The sequence below is a fragment of the Pongo abelii genome, chromosome 3 (genome assembly GCF_028885655.2).
Source record: "Pongo abelii isolate AG06213 chromosome 3, NHGRI_mPonAbe1-v2.0_pri, whole genome shotgun sequence".
Taxonomy (NCBI): domain Eukaryota; kingdom Metazoa; phylum Chordata; class Mammalia; order Primates; family Hominidae; genus Pongo; species Pongo abelii.
The window spans coordinates 37,295,482-37,316,564 of NC_071988.2; the positions used below are offsets into that span (position 1 = coordinate 37,295,482).

General features: G+C 41.3%; 1 protein-coding gene across 19 annotated transcripts in view; it reads left to right on the forward strand.

Annotated features, from left to right (window-relative positions):
• The window catches only part of TBC1D1 (TBC1 domain family member 1), a 255,708-nt gene that overhangs the window by 81,650 nt on the left and 152,975 nt on the right, over positions 1 to 21,083 (forward strand). For 3 of the 19 annotated variants that reach the window (XM_054553821.2, XM_063723368.1, XM_063723369.1), the window contains exon 1: positions 13,675 to 13,840. The exons of 11 other annotated variants lie outside the window; for them this stretch is intronic. In XM_054553821.2, coding sequence (XP_054409796.2) covers positions 13,811 to 13,840 — 30 coding nt within the window. In that variant the 5' untranslated portion in view covers positions 13,675 to 13,810. Of the gene's footprint in view, positions 1 to 13,670; positions 13,841 to 21,083 lie in introns of those variants that run through there. 5 more of the 19 variants (XM_063723373.1, XM_063723371.1, XM_063723370.1 and 2 more) reach the window with 4 other exon arrangements.

Sequence of the window (21,083 nt, forward strand, 5' to 3'; positions counted from 1 at the left end):
TAGGTGAGGCCTTTGGTGAATTATTTTACTTTCCTGAACCTCAGTTTCCTCATCTGCAAAACAGAATAAGTAATACCTTGCAGCAGGGTTTTAAGATAAATAGGGGCTGTGAAGTAAAGTGGTTAAGTTGGCAGAGTGCCTGGGCCTGATTCTGGTTTTCTCCTTTCCCAGCTGAGTGCTTCAGTTTCCCCATCCAAAAATAGGTAGTCATACTCTCGACCTCATGCGCTGTAAATGCTTAGAACCATGCCTGGTGCATGATGGATGCTGCCTGAAGGTTTGCTGGTTTTAGCAGTGTCTGGCAGATAGGAAGCACTCAATACACATTATGTTCTATTACTATTACAATTACTCTTACCATCTAGGGTTGTGAGATAGATAATATATGAAAACATCTGGCATGCAGTAAGTACTCAGCGGATATTCTTTTCATCCTTCCTGACCTTTGATCTTGGAGCAGGGGTACCTTGAAGTGGAGGGAGGTGATCCCTGCACTGAGTTGGCATTCTTTTTTATGCTTGTCTTGTCCCTGAGAACAAGAACTCTAGATATCTGGAAAAGTTCCAGGAGCATCGGGGCTCTTGTGATATTATGACCTCGAGATCGGTGAGCAGATATGTTTATTTCTACCTTGACCCTGAGCGAAGGCTGCCAGGCGCAAACCTGTCATGGACATTTATTTATTGATTGATTTTATTTATTTATCTGAGACGGGGTCTCACTCTGTCACCCAGGCTGGAGTGCAGTGGCACAATTTCGGCTCACTACAACCTCCACCTCCCGGATTTAAGCAATTCTCCTTCCTCAGCCTCCCGAGTAGCTGGTATTACCGGTGCCACCATGCCCAGCTAATTTTTGTATTTTTAGTAGAGATGGGGTTTCACCACGTTGGCCAGGCTGGTCTTGAACTCCTGACCTCAAGTGATTGACCTACTTCGCCCTCTGAAATTGCTGGGATTACAGGTGTGAGCCATCGCCCCGGCCATGGGCATTTAATTTAGCGTATATTTCACAACATGCCTGAGGGAAGCTTGGAAGGGACCTTGGAGATCATGGGCCGAAGACCCACAATTTACAAGGTGGAAACAGGTTCAGAGAATGTGACATGAACTGTCTGAGGTCACATAGCTGGTTGCCAGCAGGTAGAAGCTAGCAGCAAGCACCTGGACAGCCTGGGCTGCCTCACACAGAGAAAGACTCCACAAGTCCGTGTGCAAATTGATTGACCCACTTTAGATGACTCCTGACCCTCATCTGAAAGCTGAATTTATCTTCACCTCACCCAGAGCAAAACTTCTGTCCTGTTTGAAAAATTCCAAGTTAGAAGAGCAATAACTCAGACACCACTACTTAGAAGCATTTAAAAAACTGAATGGGATCCCCACACAAATGGAAAAGAGAAGCTAAACTATTTCCCTCTTATATTTTCTCAGCCCTTACATCTCCTATCAAGGCCAATGGACATTTTCAATTATGTACCTTCTCTAGCTATGCATAGAGACTAAGATGCAGATGGTGGTTTATTTTATAATCTATGAGTTCCTTTGCTAAGTATACAGACACCTTTTATCTTTTTAAATTATTATTATACTTTAAGTTCTAGGATACATGTACGAAACGTGCAGGTTTGATACATAGGGTTTGCTGCACCCATCAACTCATCATTTACATTAGCTATTTCTCCTAATGCTATCCCTCCTCCAGCCCCCCACCCCCCAACAGGCCCCGGTGTGTGATGTTCCCTGCCCTGGAGACACCTTTTATCTAAAGGTTTTCAGAGGGGCATTTGCCTAGGAATACCGCACTTGGGTCTTATATTCTGGAAAATGAGCTTGCTCAGTGCACCTGAAGATTACACTGAGTTTTCCCAGGCACATTCTTCTTGTTGAGATGCAAGTACATGTGGCTTGGTGGACTTTTTGTAGGAATCTTAAGCTACAACAAAGGAAACAAATTCAAATTGTTTTGTGCGTTTCTGCAGAGGTTTGTGGCACCGTTTTTTTTCCAGGTGTTTGCTGTGCAATTCGAATCCAAAATTCAGTGCTGAAGCACATAAATTTAGGCTTTGAAAGAGTGAGGACATTCACAAAGAGCATCATTTGTGTTTAAAACTTGGCAATTTTAAAGGAATTTTATTAAGATAAAAAAGAGGGCCAGGCACAGTGGCTCACATCTGTAATCCCTGCACTTTGGGAGGCCGAGGCGGGTGGATCACCTGGGGTCAGGAGTTCAAGACCAGACTGGGCAACATGGTGAAACCCCGTCTCTACTAAAAATACAAAAATTAGCTGGGCATAGTGGCATCTGCCTGTAATCCCAGTTACTTGGGAGGCTGAGGCAGGAGAATCACTTGAGCCTGGGAGGTGGAGGTTGCAGTGAGCCAAGATTGCGCCCATGCACTCCAGCCTGGGTGACAGAGTAAGACTCTGTCTCAAAAAAAAATAAAATAAAATAAAAAAGAGAAATTATTTTAGAAGTGGGAAATTATCCTAAATGAAGGTAAACTAAACCACCTTATAAAAAACAGAAAATTTTGATTTACTATAGAAGAAGTGGAAAGAGGAAGTTTGGGTCAGATTTTTATCCACTAATAGATTTGATCAGGAAATAGGAGTTGATTCTTTTCAGTCTTATTTTTGAAGGAGAAATATAACTTTCAGTTTAGAAAAAAAAGTTATTTCCTGATAAAATTAGTGCTCTGTCGAGCGATGCTTCTAATGTTTCCACTATAAATTATAGCAAAATGTCTGAGTTTAAAGCTAAGAGTCTATGTTGAGTTACAGGATGGGGTGTGGGTATCAAAATCTTTTGACTCTAAATTTTTACAGTATTTTCTTTTATGAGCTCATGACTGCTGGGTTTTTCCATGAATTTGAAACAAGTGTACAGTGTTTTGAAAAGAAGATTATTTGCTTAAACTTTATAGACTGAGCTAAAAATAGAAAAACACTGATTCTGTTTTTGGAATGTCTTACGAGCTAAAAAGTAAACATGATTGCTGTTCGTATTGAACAACCTACTGAGAACAGATGTTTAAATAGCAAAATGTAATAATTTAGCTGGTTTTGAAATATCACAGCATTTTAATGAATTGATTGTTAATGAAGAGATAGACCTATGTCATAAGTAAATTTCTGTTTCAGCAAGTGTTACTTACAAGGAGAAAAAAAGGCATCCCCAAGCTGGTATGAACTTTACTCTCAAAGGGCTTTGTTACTATCTTCTTGTCTCCTCTGGAGTTGCAAGTTTGGGGGTTCCCTTTTACCCTGCAGTCTTCTTAGTATTTCTGGTGGGACTGCAGCCAGCTATTAATTTTGCAAGGCTTTTGGATACATTTAATGACCACTAAAAATGTTCTCATGAAGTCGGCTTGCTGTTATTCTGGCTAACAAGAAACTACAATGTAACGCAGAAAATCAAAACATAAAATTAGAGACCTTGATTTAAATGTCGACATGGATATATCAAGGTAGAATGTTCTTGAGGTACCCACCTGAATTTATAAGGTACTCCTCAATAAGTCCTCACCTAATTTGTTCTTCTACTTCTCCTCTACATTTTCTTTCCTTCATGAACCAATTTATTGAGCACCGTTTGCTCTGAAGATGGTCTTCAAATACTCTGTCTTGCCACCTGAAGATTCCTCTTGAATCTGGCATGATTTAAAATGTGAGTGTGGGTGTGTCCTCGAGAGAAAGTGAGCCATGTAGAAAGGCAAGGAGGGATTGGAGGTGTCGAGTTGGGAGAGCGAGTGTGAGTTCCATGTGTGAGTGAGCAGGACCCATGCCTGGGGATGAATTTCTAAACTGTTGAAAGTGTGGCGGGCAAGTGATGCTTGTGTGTACCAAGTCTCTGCCCAGCTAGTATGATAGGAATGTACCAGAGACACTTGGGCGATTTGTGGCTTGGCTTGTGGAGTTAAAGTAACAATTGGAGCACAGTCTTGCTGTTAGACACAGCAACTCATAAAGAGGGAGGGGAAAATATCAAGACACATCCTGCAGGCCCACCATGCTGGAGTGAATTTTGGCTCACACACAATCTCTTCTCTGATCTTAACTGTGTGTCCTGTCCTATTTTGTGTGTCTATAAACCCAGCTCTGAGCTTGAGGCCTCCAGCCCATCATTTCTGTTTTACTTCTACATTTAAAACATATCATTCCCACTATAATTCCAATACCAATCATTGTTGCTACTACTAATACTATTGCTACCACCACTACATCTACAGCCAAAATTTGCTGTGCATCTACTATAGGCCGGTGCTTTATCTGTGTTTTCCTTTGTTTGTTTGAGACAGAGTTTCGCTCTTGTTGCCCAGTCTGGAGTGCAATGGCACAATCTCGGCTCACGGCAACCTCCATCTCCTGGGTTCAAGTGATTTTCCTGCTTCAGCCTCCGGAGTAGCTGAGATTACAGGCATCCACTACCACCATGCCTGGCTCATTTTTGTATTTTTAGTGGAGACGGGGTTTCACCACGTTGGCCAGGCTGGCCTTGAACTCTTGACCTCAGGTGATCCACTGCCTCAGCCTCCCAAAAAGTGCTGGGATTACAGGCATGAGTCACCACACCCAGGCAAAACTAGCCCTTTTAAGTGTGGGATCCATTATTACAAAGGCTCAGCGACTTAACTTACCTAAAGTCATTCAATCGTCATCACATAGAGGGATTTACCAAAATTAAGATGTAATTTACATTCTATAACATTTTGGTGTTTAGTAAATCCACAAATTTTGGTATTTAGTATATTCTAAATACCATCTAATTCCAAAACATTGTCATCACTGCAAAAAGAAACCCTGCACCCATTAGCAGTCTCTCCCTGTTTTCTCCTCTCTCCAGCCCCCGGTAACTACTAGTCTATTTTCTGTCTCTATGGATTTGCCTATTCTGGATATTTCATATAAATGGAATCATACAGTATGCAGTCTTTTGTAACTGGCTTATTTCAATTGGCGTAGTGTTTTCAAGGTCCATCAGTGCTGTGGCATGTATCAGTACTTCATTACTTTTTATAGCCAAATAATATTCCACTGTGTGGATATACCATATCTTGTTGATCCATTCATCAGTTGAAGGGCATCTGGGTTGTTTCCACTCTTGTGAGTTGTGCTGCTGTGCACATTCATGGACACATTTTTACATGGGCATATATGTTTTCAATTTATGCAGAGGGATTTTTAGTGTTAGATTTTCAGGATTTGGTATTATCCTTGGCAAATATGGGTTTCTTTGGAAATAAATTTTTCTGTTTGTAAGAGATGATTGCATATCATCAAACTTACACTAACATTCCCTCTCCACTATGGAGCTCTGATTTCTGTCCTATCTCCTCCTATGCAAGGCCTGATTTCCAGAGAACATTAATCTTCTAAGCCTTTCTTCATGCGGATCCTTCTTCCCGGAAAGCCCATTCCCTCTCCACCTTCTGTAAACCAGCCAGGAAGCTGGGTTTTCCTTTGCAGCCTGAAGTTATTTTCCTTCGCAGCCTGAAGTTATTTTCCTTCCTCTGGGAACTCATCAAAGCTTCACCTGGACTTTGAGGGAAAATAACTTCAGGCTTTTGTCACTCTTTTCCCTGCCTGAACTTCCCTGCTACCCTCTATGCCCCTTGAGGGCAGGATTCTGGTCTGACTCAGTTTTGCTATTTCCTGCAAGGACTTCTGTGGCTTTCCGCAATAGGTGCTAATGAATATTCATATTTGTGAACTGAATTCCTGATCCATTGCCAAGTGGTTCTGATTCACTTGAAACCCAGTTGAATTTCCTTGTAGAATTTGTATTACAATGGCTCTATTTTTAACCAGGTCTTAGGGTGGGGAGGAGCAAGCTGGCAGAGTGAGGTCATTCTTTCTCATGTGTCCCTACCTCACTGGCCCCAACACTAGAGGGCAGCCTGCCTGGCATCACCTCCTAAACTCACAGGAGGTTTTGCCACTCTTGCTTCTTGCTCCTCCTCAAAAGAAGAAATTGGCAGAAGAGCTGGGGCAGGAGTGTCAGGGTTTGTTTTGGCGGGGATATGGTCAGGCTTAGTAGGGAAGCAACTCTTCCAGTTCCCAGACCAGCCTCCCTGCCTTTCAAGTCCTCCATTAATGTCTTAGGAGTGCTGAGATGGTGCAACGTTAAAGCATCCTTTTAAAGTTACTTAGACAACAATTTTAGATTTCTGTAGGGATACTGTATTAGTCCATTCTTACGCTGTTAATAAAGACATACCTGAGACTGGGTAATTATAAAGGAAAGGAGTTTAATTGATTCACAATTTCACATGGCTGGGGGGGGTCTCAAAATCATGGCGGAAGGCAAGAAAGAGCAAGTCACATCTTACACGGCAACAGACAGGAGAAGAATTGAGAGCCAAACAAAAAGGATTTCACCTTATAAAACCATCAGATCTCGTGAGACTCATTCACTACCATGAGAACAGGATGAGGGAAATCACCCCCATGATTCAGTTATCTCCCACCGTGTCCCTCCCACAACTTGTGGGAATTATGGGAGCTACAATTCAAGATGAGATTTGGGTGGGGACACAGCAAAACCATATCAGATACTATCATGTTTAGATCTCTGCAGTCCTATTTGGATAGCCTATTGCTTTCCACAGAGCAACTATATATATAATATATTTTATATATGTATTTTATATATATAATATATTTTATATATGTATTATATATATTGTATATTTTATATATAATATTTTCTATATAATATTTTCTATATATTATATATTTTATATATAATATATTATATATTATATATTTTATATATAATATATTATATATTATATATTTTATATATAATATATTATATATATTATATATTATATATTATATATAATATATTATATATTATATATAATATATAATATATAATATATATAATATTATATATATAATATATAATATATAATATATATAATATATTATATATAATATATAATATATAATATATAATATATATTATATATAATATATTATATATAATATATATTATATATTATATATAAAATATATAAAATATATATAATATACATTACATATTATCTATATTTTATATATAATATATATTATATATGTTTTATATAATATATATTATATATTTTATGTTTTATATATAATATATATTATATATTTTATATTTTATATATATTATATATTTTATATATTATATATTATATATGTTTTATATATAATACATATTATACATTTTATATATTATATTATATATTATATATAATATATTATATATATATTTTATATAATATATATTATATTATATATAATTATATAATATATAATATATTATATATAATATATTTTATATATATTTTATATATTTTATATATGATATATATTTTACATATAGTATATATTTCATATATATTATATATATTTTATATATAGTGTATATTTCATATATATTATATAATATATATTATATATTTCATATATATTATATAATATATATTATATAGTATATATTTCATATATATTATATAATATATATTTTATATATAGTATATATTTCATATATATTATATATAATATATATTTTATATATTTCATATATATTATATATTATATATATTTTATATATTTCATATATAATATATAATATATATTATATATATTTGATATATTTTATATATTTCATATATAATATATATTATATATTATATGTATTTGATATATATTATATATTATATATTTTATATATAATATATTATATATTTTATATATTATAGATATTATATATAATATATATTTTATATGTTATATACAATATATATTTTATATATAGTATATATTATATATATTTTATATATATTTGATATATAATATTATATATATTTGATATATAATATTATATATATTTTATATATAATATATATGTTTTATATATATCATATATGATATATGATATATTTTATATATATCATATATGATATATGATATATTTTATATATATCATATATGATATATGATATATTTTATATATATCATATATGATATATGATATATTTTATATATATCATATATGATATATGATATATTTTATATATATCATATATGATATATGATATATTTTATATATATCATATATGATATATGATATATTTTATATATATCAGCCTCTCTGGCTGAGTTCAGTGGGCTGACACATTTGACTTGGCTAGGTGGAGTGTTTTAATAATTGCGAATGCATTCTCCAAGATGCCATAGTTCCTTCATTCTTTATCCTCTCACACCTTGCCCTGTTCACACATTTATATGAGCTGCTTGCCCTTTGAGGTCTCTGAGAATTTGACCTTTGCTCCAAAACAGCCAAATCGTCTGCCCTCTACTCTCCCTCTCACTCGGCCAGCTTCCCATTACAGGTGACTCTGATACACAATCAGGGCTGGAAACTATCGGTGTCTTTGAGCAATCACTATTCTGTCTGCAGAGGTTCTCAATTCTGACTGCATGAGAGAAACAACTTAGAGATGTTAAAAATTACTGATGCCTGGCTGGGTGTGGTGGTTCATGCCTGTCATCTCAGCCCTTTGGGAGGCTGAGGCGGGCAGATCACCTGAGGTTGGGAGTTTGAGACTAGCCTGACCAACATGGAGAAGCCCTGTCTCTACTAAAAATACAAAATTAGCCAGGCGTGGTGCTGCATGCCTGTAATCTCAACTACTCAGGAGGCTGAGGCATGAGAATCACTTGAACCCAGGAGATGGAGGTTGCGGTTAGCTGAGATCGTGCCATTGCACTCCAGCCTGGGCAACAAAAGTGAAACTCCGTTTCAAAAAAAAAAGGATTACTGATGCCCGGTATACGTACAATCCTTTCATGGTAGCATACGCAGTTCCTTGTGGGAAGGATATATTTTTCAGATGGGTGGGAGAGTAGTATTTTACAGAAAATAGTGTATTTGAATAGGCCAGGTGCAGTGGCTTACGCCTGTAATCCCAGCACTTTGGGAGGCCAAGGTGGGCGGATCACCTGAGGTCAGGAGTTCAAGACCAGCCTCAACATGGAGAAACCCCGTCTCTACTAAAAATACAAAATTAGCCATGCGTGGTGGTGCATGCCTGTAATCCCAGCTACTCGGGAGGCTGAGGCAGGAGAATTGTTTGAACCTGGGAGGCAGAGGTTGCTGTGAGCTGAGATCGCATCACTGCACTCCAGCCTGGGCAACAAGAGCAAAACTCCGTCTCAAAAAAAAAAAGAAAGAAAAAAAGGAAATAGTGTATTTGAGTATAGGATTAGATTTTCTGATGTTAAGTTTCCCTTTGATGGAATTCCAGATTATAACAGAGAATGTCTTTGTGCAGTGTGACTGGCAAGCTACATGCTGGTAGTGAATTAAAATAAGAGCTGTCATGTATATTTCTTAAAACATTTGGTGTTAGAGCACCACACATTACTATCAAATCTACCCAATTCGAAGGCTCCTCCTACTTTGCCATGAGATTAGTGATTCTGCCTACTCCTGGATTAGGAAGGAAGACTTGGATCAGAGAAAGACCCCTGTGTGCCTAAAAGATAACACAAACCTTAGACAAATTCTAACCCAGACTGCAGGAGCCTCTACCCTGAATGTGTATATGCAGAGAATTGGATCCAGGTTTAAACAATGAAGGCTTCATGTCCTTATTTCACCTGCCTGCATACATTCCCGCTGTAACTGTCACATTGAGGATTTGGACTGTTTTTTTGCAAGAAATGCAGTTTTTATTCCCCTAAACCTAATGTAATTTCCACTTTTTGGCATCCCTATTTTCTGTGGCGGAAAATTTATCTTAGTCATAGGTACTTCAGATTTCCTTAGTCAATTCAGGGTTCTCCCCAACCTTTCCCCAGAATTGCTTCTAAGTTCTGGGCATTTTTGGAGAGTTTCATGTAGGAGTTGGAGTGATGGAGTATGGTGACATTTGTCCTGGGTTCAGCTTGTCCAGTCTGGTCCTCAGCTGACCATCCACTCACATCAAAACTATGTTGTTGCCTGATAACTCTCTAGGTCGCTCTCTAGCTAAACTGGTTCATACCAGCCCAAGAACACAGGACAGTTTTGGCTGCTTTCTCCAGGGCCTATTGATCAGTACCTTTTAATCATTAATGTTTTAAGACCAATGTTAATGAATCTCATCTACTAGTGCTTCTCAAACTTTAATGAGTATACCAGTCACCTGGAATTTTGGTAAAATGAAGGTTTTGATGCAGTAGGTCTAGATTAGGGCAGGGCCTGAGATTCTGCATTTCTAACAAACAGCCAGTTGCTGCTGAGGCTGCTGGTCTGTGGACCACACCTTGAATAGTAAGGTTGTAGAGTCTGCAAGCATTCTTGCTCTAATGGAACTGTCAGCCTCCATCTCTTCTAAGTGTTTGGGTAAGTGATGTGGTAACAGGGAAAGATTTGGCTAAATGGCTGCAAATGCACTCCCTTTTCCACCTTCATTAAGCAGGGAATATCACTGCTTAAAAGTGAGAGAATAGCACTTCCCTAGGATGCTTCTAAGGCCCTTTTCAAGGGTGGCTTCTGTTGGAATGATGTCACTTTTTTTTGAGACAGGGTCTTTCTCTGTCACCCAGGCTGGAGTGCAGTGGCAGAATCTCAACTCACTGCAGCTTCGACATCTAGGGCTCAAATGATCTTCCCACCTCAGCCTCCTGAGTAGCTAAGACTACAGGTGTGTGCCACTATGTCCAGCTAATTTAGTTTTATTTTTCCTTTATGTAGACATGGGGTCTCACCATGTTGCCCAGGCTGGTCTTGAACTCCTGAGCTCAAGTGATCCTCCCATCTTGGCATCCCAAAGTGCTGGGATTACAGGCATGAGCCACTGTGCATGGCCTGATATTACTCTTGACTTTCTCCATGCTTTTTTTTTTTAAGACAGAGTCTCACTCTGTCTCCCAGGCTAGAGTGCAGTGGCATGATCTCAGCTTACTGCAACCTATACCTCCTGGGTTCCAGTGATTCTCCTGTCTCAGCCTCCCAAGTAGCTGGGACTACAGGGCATGCCATCACGCCTGGCTAATTTTTTGTATTTTTAGTAGAGACGAGGTTTCACTATGGTGGCCAGACTGGTCTTGAACTCCTGACCTCAGGTGATCTACCCGCCTCGGCCTCCCAAAGTGCTGGGATTACAGGCGTGAGCCACCATGCCCAGCCTCTCTATGCCTTTGTGGTTTTATCTATTCCTATGCACCAGATAAAACCACAAGGGTGGAAAAAAGATGAAACCCTATCATCTCCTGTAGGGTCCAGCCCCACAGGGTTGGTGGGTTTTATCCCCGTGTGCAGAGACGAGAGAGTGTAGAAATAAAGACACAAGACACAGAAATAAAAGAAAAGACAGCTGGGCCCATGGTACCACTACCACCAAGACGTGGAGACCGGTAGTGGTCCCAAATGCCAGGCTGTGCTGATATTTATTGGATATAAGACAAAGGTGCAGGGTAAGGAGTGTGAGCCATCTCCAATGATAGGTAAGGTCACGTGGGTCACGTGTCCACTGGACAGGGGGCCCTTCCCTGCCTGGCAGCCGAGGCAGAGAGAGAAGAGAAAGAGAGAGACAGCTTACACCATTATTTCTGCTATCAGAGACTTCTAGTACTTTCACTAATTTGCTACTACTATCTAAAAGGCAGAGCCAGGTGTACAGGATGGAACATGAAGGCAGACTAAGAGCATGACCACTGAAGCACAGCATCACAGGGAGACGGTGATGCCTCCAGATAACCGCAGGTGGGCCTGACATCAGTCAGGCCGTCCACAAGAGGTGGAGGAGTAGAGTCTTCTCTAAACCCCCCCGCCTGAGGAAAGGGAGACTCCCATTCCCGGTCTGCTAAGTACCCGGTGTATTTCCTTGACACTGACGCTACCGCTAGACCACAGTCCGCTTGGCAACGGGCGTCTTCCTCGACGCTGGCATTACCGCTAGACCAAGGAGCCCTCTGGTGGCCCTGTCTGGGCATAACAGAAGGTTCGCGCTCTTGTCTTCTGGTCACTTCTCACTGTGTCTCCTCAGCTCCTATCTCTGTATGGCCTGGTTTTTCCTAGGTTATGATTGTAAAGCGAGGATTATTATAATATTGGAATAAAGAATAATTGCTACAAACTATTGATTAATGATATTCATATATAATCATATCTAAGATCTCTATCTAATATAACTATTCTTATGTATTTTATTATACCAAAACAGCTCGTGCCCTTGGCCTCTTGCCTCAGTACCTGGGTGGCTTGCTGCCCACAATCCCCCATGATCCTCTCCTTTTGATATTCATGCCCTTATATTATCTCCTCCCCTTAAGTGTGGACTAGACTTATGTCTTTGGTTTTTCACAAACAGTAATAGAGCAAAAGTATTGGGATGTCACATCTTAATTTATAAAAAACTGTTTTTGGATTTGTGCGTTCTGTTGGATCACTTGTGCTGGGGGATACAAACTGCCATTTTCTGATCAGCACTATGGAAAGAAACAGCAAGAAACAGAGGCCCTGAATCCAGCAGCCTGCGAGGAACTAAATACTGGCAACACCTACGTGAATGAGCATGGAAGCGGATCCTTCAGTCCCAGGCCAGTCTTGAGATGACTGCAGCCTCAGTTAACAGCTTGGCTGAAATTTTAGGGAGACTTTCAGCCAGAGCCATTCAGCTAAGATGCTCCTGGATTTCTGACCCACAGAAGTTGTTTGTGGTTTTAAGCTTCTCAGTTTTGGGGTAACTTTTTATACAGCAATAGGTAGCTAATACCCTCACTAAACTCAGATGCCAGATATTTAGGGAACAACATTAAAATGTCCCAATGGTCCTTCAAGAAGATAATGCACAATTAGTAAAAGGAAAAGAGAAGCAGAATTCTTGGGCTGGGTTGGCCATTTGGCCTGAGGAACTCAGTGAGTGGTTCCACCTGACACATTACATTACACATCAGCGATTAGACCTTTGGACTTCTTTTTTTCAACGTGGAACTCGGGAGCGGCTGGGATTGAAACTCAGCTTTACCTTTGTAGCCATAAACTGACCACCTTGTCTCATCATCTTGCCTTGGGAGAGAAGAAAACTATGGTGAAATCAACATTTCTCAAGTTGCTAAAGCCTCCCGGCAGGCAGGAGCTAAATGGTTCTTTTCCTCTGCCCCGTTTTTGGTCTCAATCGCCGAGTTTCCTGACTCCAAGAAAACCACCTTTGATTATATAAAGGTATTAGGGGCTGGGGAACACTGGTCTTTTGTTACCAGCAATCTAAAGCGCTTAGGAAGAAAAGCCCTGGGGGTGGGGGTCACCCCTGGAAAGTTGGGCGGGCTTTGTGTTAGCTCCAACTCTGGGGCTTTTGTGGAACCTGGAGAGGGAGGAATTCTTAGATTTCTGAAAGTTGTGCGAAACGGACCCCAGAGGCCTGGAAAGGCGCGTCCCCAGCCTCCAGGGTTTCCTGCGCAGCCCTGGGCATCTCGGAAGGGGGCGAGCCCAGCGTGTCCCAACTTCCCGCCGGCAACGAAGCGCGGGGGTGGGCGGGGTCGGCCGCGCGCCCTCCCCTCCTCTCCCCTCCTCCCCCCGCCCACCCCCTCCCCGCGCTCTCCCCTCCCACTTCCCTTTCTCTGCCTGGCCGCCCGGCGGGCGCGACCGCTCGGGGCAGTGACGAACTGGGTGGAGCCCGCCGCCGCCGCCGCCGCCGCCGCCGCCGCCGGGGAGAGCGATGCCCCGGCCCCGCCGCTCCCCAAGACCGCCCCCGGCCGCCCGCGGGCCCACGGGCCGGCGGCGGGAGTGAGCGGGAGCCGGCGGGCTAAGAGCCGCCTCCCGGCCCGCGATGTCACCATTGTTCAGCTGGGTGGCCAAGGTAGGCGGCGTCGGGCGGGCGCCCGTTACCGGAGCGGAGCGGCAGGCGCGGGGCTGGAACATTTGTAACCTTCGGGCCGGGGCTGGGCCGGGCCGCTGGGGGCCAGGCGCCGCGGGGGGCGAGCGGCGGTCGCGACCAGGTCGTTAGCCGCGCGTTTCTCATTCATTAGTCTCCCAGATCCCTGTGGGGAGGACGGGCGAGGTAACGGCGCCCATTTCACAGTTGGGGAGACTGAGGCTGTATTCGGAGACCCCTGCGGGAGCCCGAACCCAGCAGGCGGCTCCTCCGGCCCCTGTCGCTCCCCGCGCCGCGGAGCTGCCGCTCGGTGCCTCCCCGGCGCGGGACCTCGCGGAAGTCGACCTCGCGTGTCTCCCTCGCGGGTGTCGCCCTCGTGTGTCTCCCTCGCAGATGTCGGCTTGCGCTGGGCCGCCTGGACAGGGCGCCGAGGATGCCCAGAGGCTGGTGCCCACAAGGGGCGTCTGTCTTTCGTTTTTAACCCTCTGGTTTCAAAGGGCATGTTCTGAGGTCTGAGTTTTAAATAGAAGTTTTTAACTTTCCATTCCCACAAAGTTTTATTTTCAGAACATGAGCGCTTTCGAGATAACTGGGTGGTGCAAATCCAGGCCAGTTGCACTGTTGCTAACAGGAAGGCATTAGTGTAGATTTCCAGAGTTCCCACCAGTTCGAGAACACAGTAATAGCATTAATAGCATTCTTTTTATCCACTCCTGCAGTGCCAGGTGTCTGAATGTGTTTTAAAGGATGCGACCCTCGCCACCTTGAAAGGCTCGCTGGTCGTTAGGGCATCTTGCTGTCACCCCGTGCACTCAGTCCCTTGGCCGGCCCCTTCCCAGGGCTTGTTGTTTCCTGTGTATAGCTGGTCGAGTAATAAGCTCACAACTCGTTAGCCATACTGTAAGCCTTTATCAATTAATAATTTAATTAGGTGGTGGTTATACCTTGAGTTATCATGCAATGCTTTTACAGTCTAATTTAATTGCATTTTTATGAATACCTGTTTGTGAGCAGGTATGGCTTTGCCTGTGATTTAAGTGATACAAAATTGGAGACACAGAAACTAGATAACACTAGTTTTTAGATGGGCAAAAGTTTTTAGGTAGATTTTCTTACTAGGTAAATAACATTCCATTAGAATCACTTCCTGAAACATAGCTGGTGGTAAAATAAGATGACTTTCAAAAACGTTTTGAGTCATTAAAAAGCAGTTTCGTACCGAAGAAAAATTGGTAATGCCTACACATTCTGGTTTGAACTGATAGCTAATTAGTTTTTATAAGTATCGGTGAATTTAAAAACTTTTGAAGTTTGAAAAGTAATTCAGTGTGTTGTCTGATTATGTTTTACTTCCTCATCCTAGACTGAAGATTTGAGTCTACTTTTATATTGTTATACTTTTGTACTGTAAGGCCAAAGAGAGAAAAAAACAAATTGCGACTCATTTTATTGCAAAACCAATAAGAAGTAAATGTAAATTTTTAAAAACTTACTACTAGTACTGTTTTTTAAGTTTTACTTTTCCAGAACATATTTAGTAAGATGCTATTCATTGTGGGAGTGAGATGGACTTTTGTTTACTTTGGTACAGAGGAAACAGTGAAAACGCCCCCAACAAAGCCTTATTTCGAAAACCATCACAGACTTTTAGGACGATTGTTAGCCTTCTCCGAGTGTCAGTACATTGGAAAAGTTTATATAGAGAAAATGTAGGCTGGTAGCTTAATTTGGATTCTGAATCTTGTTATTTCAAAATTATTATTTTTGAGACAGAGTCTTATCTGTCGCCTAGGCTGGAGTGCAGTGGTGCGATCTCAGTTTACTGCAACCCCCACCTACCAGGTTCAAGCGATTCTTGTGTCTCAGCCTCCCCAGTAGCTGGGATTACAGGTGTGCGCCACCACGCCCAGCTAATTTTTGTATTTTCAGTAGAGATGGGGTTTTGTCATATTGGCCAGGCAGGTCTTGAACTCCTGGGCTGAAGTAATGCCCCTGCCTCGGCCTCCCAAAGTGCTGGGATTACAGATGTGAGCCACCGCACCTGCCCTCAAAATTATTATTTCAATTACAGGACAACAGTGGAAAAACTATTAAATGTTTTTGGAGCAAATTCATGTATACCTCTTAGCATACATTTTTAAAATGTGGTTATTTTATATTTCATTTCCTCTAGGTGGTGCATCCATTACAAATTATATCCTGAAATTGAATGATTTTATAGATAACGTGTTATCCTGTGAAAGATTTTAGCATATGAAATTAGTCTTTGGAAGTTTATTTCTTGGAGTTATAGATTGTAAGAATGATGTTCTATGGAACTGATGTGGTTTACGGTGAAGAGGCAAGTCATTAACACACTTTACATTACAAACTAGGTAATATCCTAAAGACAAAGGCAAAAGGCATAGATAATATACACAATGTGAATAATCTTGAAGTTGTTATATTTGAGGTCAGAATGCCCCTTCAGAAACACACAGCTGCACATGAGCACAGGCCTCACACAAACACCTGCACATCCAGTTACGCAGCTGACTTTCCTTTTCCTTTTTCATTTTGACCTTTGCAACTGCAGCTGAACAGCTGGTAGGGTGGGTGTCGGTTGATTAACATGGATACCTGAGCATGAATGTGTTTTTCTTTTTTTTTGTTTTGAGACAGAGTTTCGCTCTTGTTGCCCAGGCTGGAGTGCAATGGCACAATCTTGGCTCACTGCAACCTCTGTCTCCTGGGTTCAAGCGATTCTCCTGCCTCAGCCTCCCGAGTAGCTGGGATTACAGGCTTGCGCCACCACCCCAGCTAATTTTGTATTTTTAAATAGAGACAGGGTTTCTCCATGTTGGTCAGGGTGGTCTTGAACTCCTGACCTCAGGTGATCCACCCGCCTTGGCCTCCCAAAGTGTTGGGATTACAGGCGTGAGCCACCATGCCCGGCCAAGCATGAATGTGTTTTTCTTGCGCGATGCATTAGTATTGTGTGAATATTGAATGTGTGGAGTGGGCAATTTAATGATGTAGGAATAAAGCCAAAATGGGAGAGTTTTGTTTTAAAGAGATTATCTGTTTAAAGAAGAAAGAAAAACATAAGATGTACTTTTAAAAAAAATTGGACATGATCTGGAACATTAGGGAAGGTGTACATTGCGTCAAGAACGTGGCTGGGCTTTATAGCAGTGTGATTTCTTGATTAGTCTTTCAGTGGGGACACTTGACTTTTTACACAGTTTATAAATAAAACTAAACTTCTCAAGCTTTGTGATTTTCATAGTAAACTCACAGATGTCCCCAACAACCTGTCAGTTTTGGATATATCTACTGTTTCTATGCCTCCATGTATCTGTTAGTCAAAACTAACTGCAGCAGAACTGCCAAGTAACTTTCAGAATTTATTTGTATTTGCACCTGCTTATAAAGTTTGTAGCTAAGATTATTGCTGGTATCTCAAGTTAGTAGATTTTAAATATACATATGTCAGTTTATGAGAAAAAATGGAAAATGAGAACTAAATATAGCCAAGTTTGCTGTGTTTCAAATCCAAGTATAGTTTCATACAGTTTATGGTGTGTATTAAGTATTTAGCTTATGAATAAAGTATTTAACTGTGTATTTAATGTATTAATTAAGGCATTTAACTGTGTATTTTCCAGTGCTCATTCAACAAGTGTTTATTAGGTACTTTTTGTATATAAGCAGTTTTTATGTCCTGGAGGAGTTACTTCACTCTGCACAATAGATTATCCTTTAAAAAGTGTGCACCCTGAAGATTTGTAAATTAAATATTTAAAGATGCATTAAAAAAGGAATCTTTTTTTTTTTTTTGACACTGAGTCTCACTCTGTCGCCCGGGCTGGTGTGCAGTGGCACAATCTCGGCTCACTGCAACCTCTGCCTCCTGGGTTCAAGTGCTCCTCCCACCTCAGCCTCCCTAGTAGCTGGGACTACAGGCATATGCCACCATGCCCAGCTAATTTTTTATTTTTAGTAGAGACAGGGTTTCACCAGGTTGGCCAGGCTGGTCTTGAACTCCTGACCTCAAGTGATCTGCCCACCTCCGCCTCCCAAAGTGTTGGGACTACAGGTGTGAGCCATTGCATCCAGCCCACAGAATCCTTTTGTAAAGCAAGTAACTGATTGCTAATTAATATTTTATGTAAAACCAGGCTTTCCGTATTTGGGCATTACTTTTAAAACATTGGTTTATATAGCCACCATTCATTCAACAAGTCATTTAACAAATGTGTTCAGTGCAGATATTTACGGATAACCTACCTATAATGGCTACTATTTGAGGAGCTGGGGATTTAGCAACCGACAGGCAGACCGGGTTCGTGTTGTTATGGAATTCTAGATGGGAGAGATAGCAAAGCAGCAAGCAAATAGGTGAACAAGATTATTTCAGATGGTGGTCAGTGCTAGGAAGAGAAGTAAGTGGCTCCGGGCTGGGGTGGTGCAGGAGTGGCATTCCATCTGACTGGTGAGAGGGCAGTAAACATGCTCCAGGCAGGCCTCAGGGAGAAGAGAGGTATGGCTGGAATACATCCAGCTGGGTGCACGGCACTGAGCTTTGAGTGGGGAGGGGTAAGGTGGGCCAGGCTGTTTATGGCTCCGTAGGCTTAGAATGGGGTTTGGATTTGCTTTTAAGTGTAGTCAGAAGCCATTAAAGGTGTGGAAAAGAGGAGTGATGTCAGCTGATGTATATTTCGGATGGAAGCAGAGGGACCACTTAGGAGGTGGTTTTGGTTCGGGCAGGAGGTGATAGTGGTAGCTTGGACCTCAGTAATAAGAAAGGAATACCAGTGGATAGTCATTGTCCTTTATATTTTGAAATGATGTGACCCAGTGGCTTTGCTATCTTGTTTGTCTGTGTTTGGTGCAAATAACCGAGTAACTAATTGCTATTTATATGTTGAGTACAAGTACAACTTGCCCTTCCATCATCTCTTTCTTCTAAGCACAGCTTCCATGCAAAGTTCTGTCCTTACTCTGGGCTTATTTATTTACCTTTGAGGTTTCCTGCAGACTAGACCAGCCCACCTTGGGTGCCGGTAGGTGGTAGGAGTTGCCCTTCTGTTTACCAGCACACAGCACAGCAGCCTTCCTAGGTAAGGTGCGAATCTGACTATAGCAAATATTTAGGCAACAATTTTCTTGTGTTGCTTGAAGTCAGTCCAATGTTGGTTTGTCCTTGATGTGTGTCCTAGGTTAACGTGATGTATTGTTTAAAAAATTTTTTTTCTTCTGTAGACTCATATTATATTTTATTAGTGGATGCTTGAGTTTAATAAGGAGGGGAAAACTCCTTCTTGTCATAGTCAAACAATTCCTTGAATTTGAAAAATGTGCTGCCTCGGCTAAGCAAAGCTGGTATAACCCTGACCAGGATTTCAGCAGAGTTCCTGTGGAGCACTTTTTATCTGGTAGTGGTGGCAGCTGTGTTTTGGGCTTTGAGAACTCTAGTTGCTTAGAGTGTGCCAGGAACTTGGGCGTAGGTTGGTTTTACTGAAAGAGAATGGAGGGAAGCAGAGATAGAAATCCCACCTAATCCACAAATAGAACACAGCCCAGAGCAATGCCCGATGAGAAAAAAAGATAAAGTATAATTTGTTTCCTTAGACAAATTCTTTAATCTGATGTTAGCCTATATGTGTGTCCCCTGTTCTTCTGTTTCTATCAAAACTCTCCTCATCCTTCATTCCTTTCCTGAAGCACCTCTGATTAATCATTCATTCATTGATGAATGTACTAAGCAGGGCAGAGAATAACGGGAAGGGCAGGTTGTGCCAGGCAGTTGGAGTAGCGTATGCTAAGGCCTGGAGGCCCCTTGGTGGAGCTGCAGTCACAGGAGGTTGGTGGGGCTGGAGCGAGACTGCTGGGGGAAGTAGCAGAGGTAAATGAGGACCAGGATGAGCATGGCATGCAGACCCCTTTGGTATTTTATTCCGGAGCAGTGAGGACCCATTAGGGACCAAAGATGATCTTTCCCCAAACTCTTTTTTTTTTTTTCAGACCGAGTCTCGCTCTGTCACCAGACTGGAGTGCAGTGGTGCGATCTTGGCTACCTCCGCCTCCCAGGTTCAAGTGATTCTCCTGCCTCAGCCTCTCGAGTAGCTGGGATTACAGGCAGGCACCACCACACCCAGCTAATTTTTGTATTTTTAGAAGAGACGGGGTTTCACCATGTTGGCCAGGATGGTCTCGATCTCCTGACCTCGTCATCTACCTGCCTCGGCCTTCCAAAGTGCTGGGATTATAGGCGTGAGCCACTGTGTCCGCCGGCCCTCCCCAAACTCTTATAGCTGTATATTTCATTCTGTATGATGCTTTGTACAGTCATCACACGGTGCCCAGCTTTTTCTTCTTCCCTTTTTTCTTTTAATATACTTTATTTTTTAGAGCAGTTGTAGGTTTACAGCAAAATTGAGTGGAAGTTACAGAGATTTCCCATATAGCCCCTGTCCCCACTGAACTTCTCAAGCTTTATGATTTTCATAGTGAACTCACAGATGTTTTGATAGAAACAGAAGAACAGGGGACACATGCACAGTATCCCCTGTTATTAATATTCCTCACCAGAATGGTGCATTTGTTACAACTGATGAATCTATATTGACATATGATTATCACACAAAGTCCATTGTTTACATTAGGGTTCACTGTTGGTGATATACATTCTATAGGTTTGGACAAATGTATAATGACATGTATCCAGCATTACAATATCATACAGAGTAGTTTCATTGCCCTACGAGTCCTCTGTGATCGATTCATCCCTCCCTTCCTATGAGCCTTTGGCAACCCACTAATCTTCATACTATTTATAGAGCATGTATATATAGTTCTGCCTATAGAGAATGTCATGTAGTTGGAATCATACAGTATATATGTAGCCTTTTCAGATTGGCTTCTTTCACTTAGTATATGCATTTAAGTTTCCTGTGTGCTTTTTTTTTTTTTAAATGGCTTGATCATTTTTTTGTGCTGAATCATATTCATCGCCTGGATGTACCACAGTTTATCCATTCACCCACAGAAGGACATCTTGGTTGCTTCCAAGTTTTAGCAATTATAAGTAAAGCTACTATGAACATCTCTGTGTAGGTTTTTGTGTGGATATGAGTTTTCAGCTCCTTTGAGTAGATATCAAGTAGTATGATTGCTAGATTGTAATGTAAGATTATGTTTGTTTTTGTGAGAAGCACTCAGCTGCTTTTCAAAGTGCCTATACCAT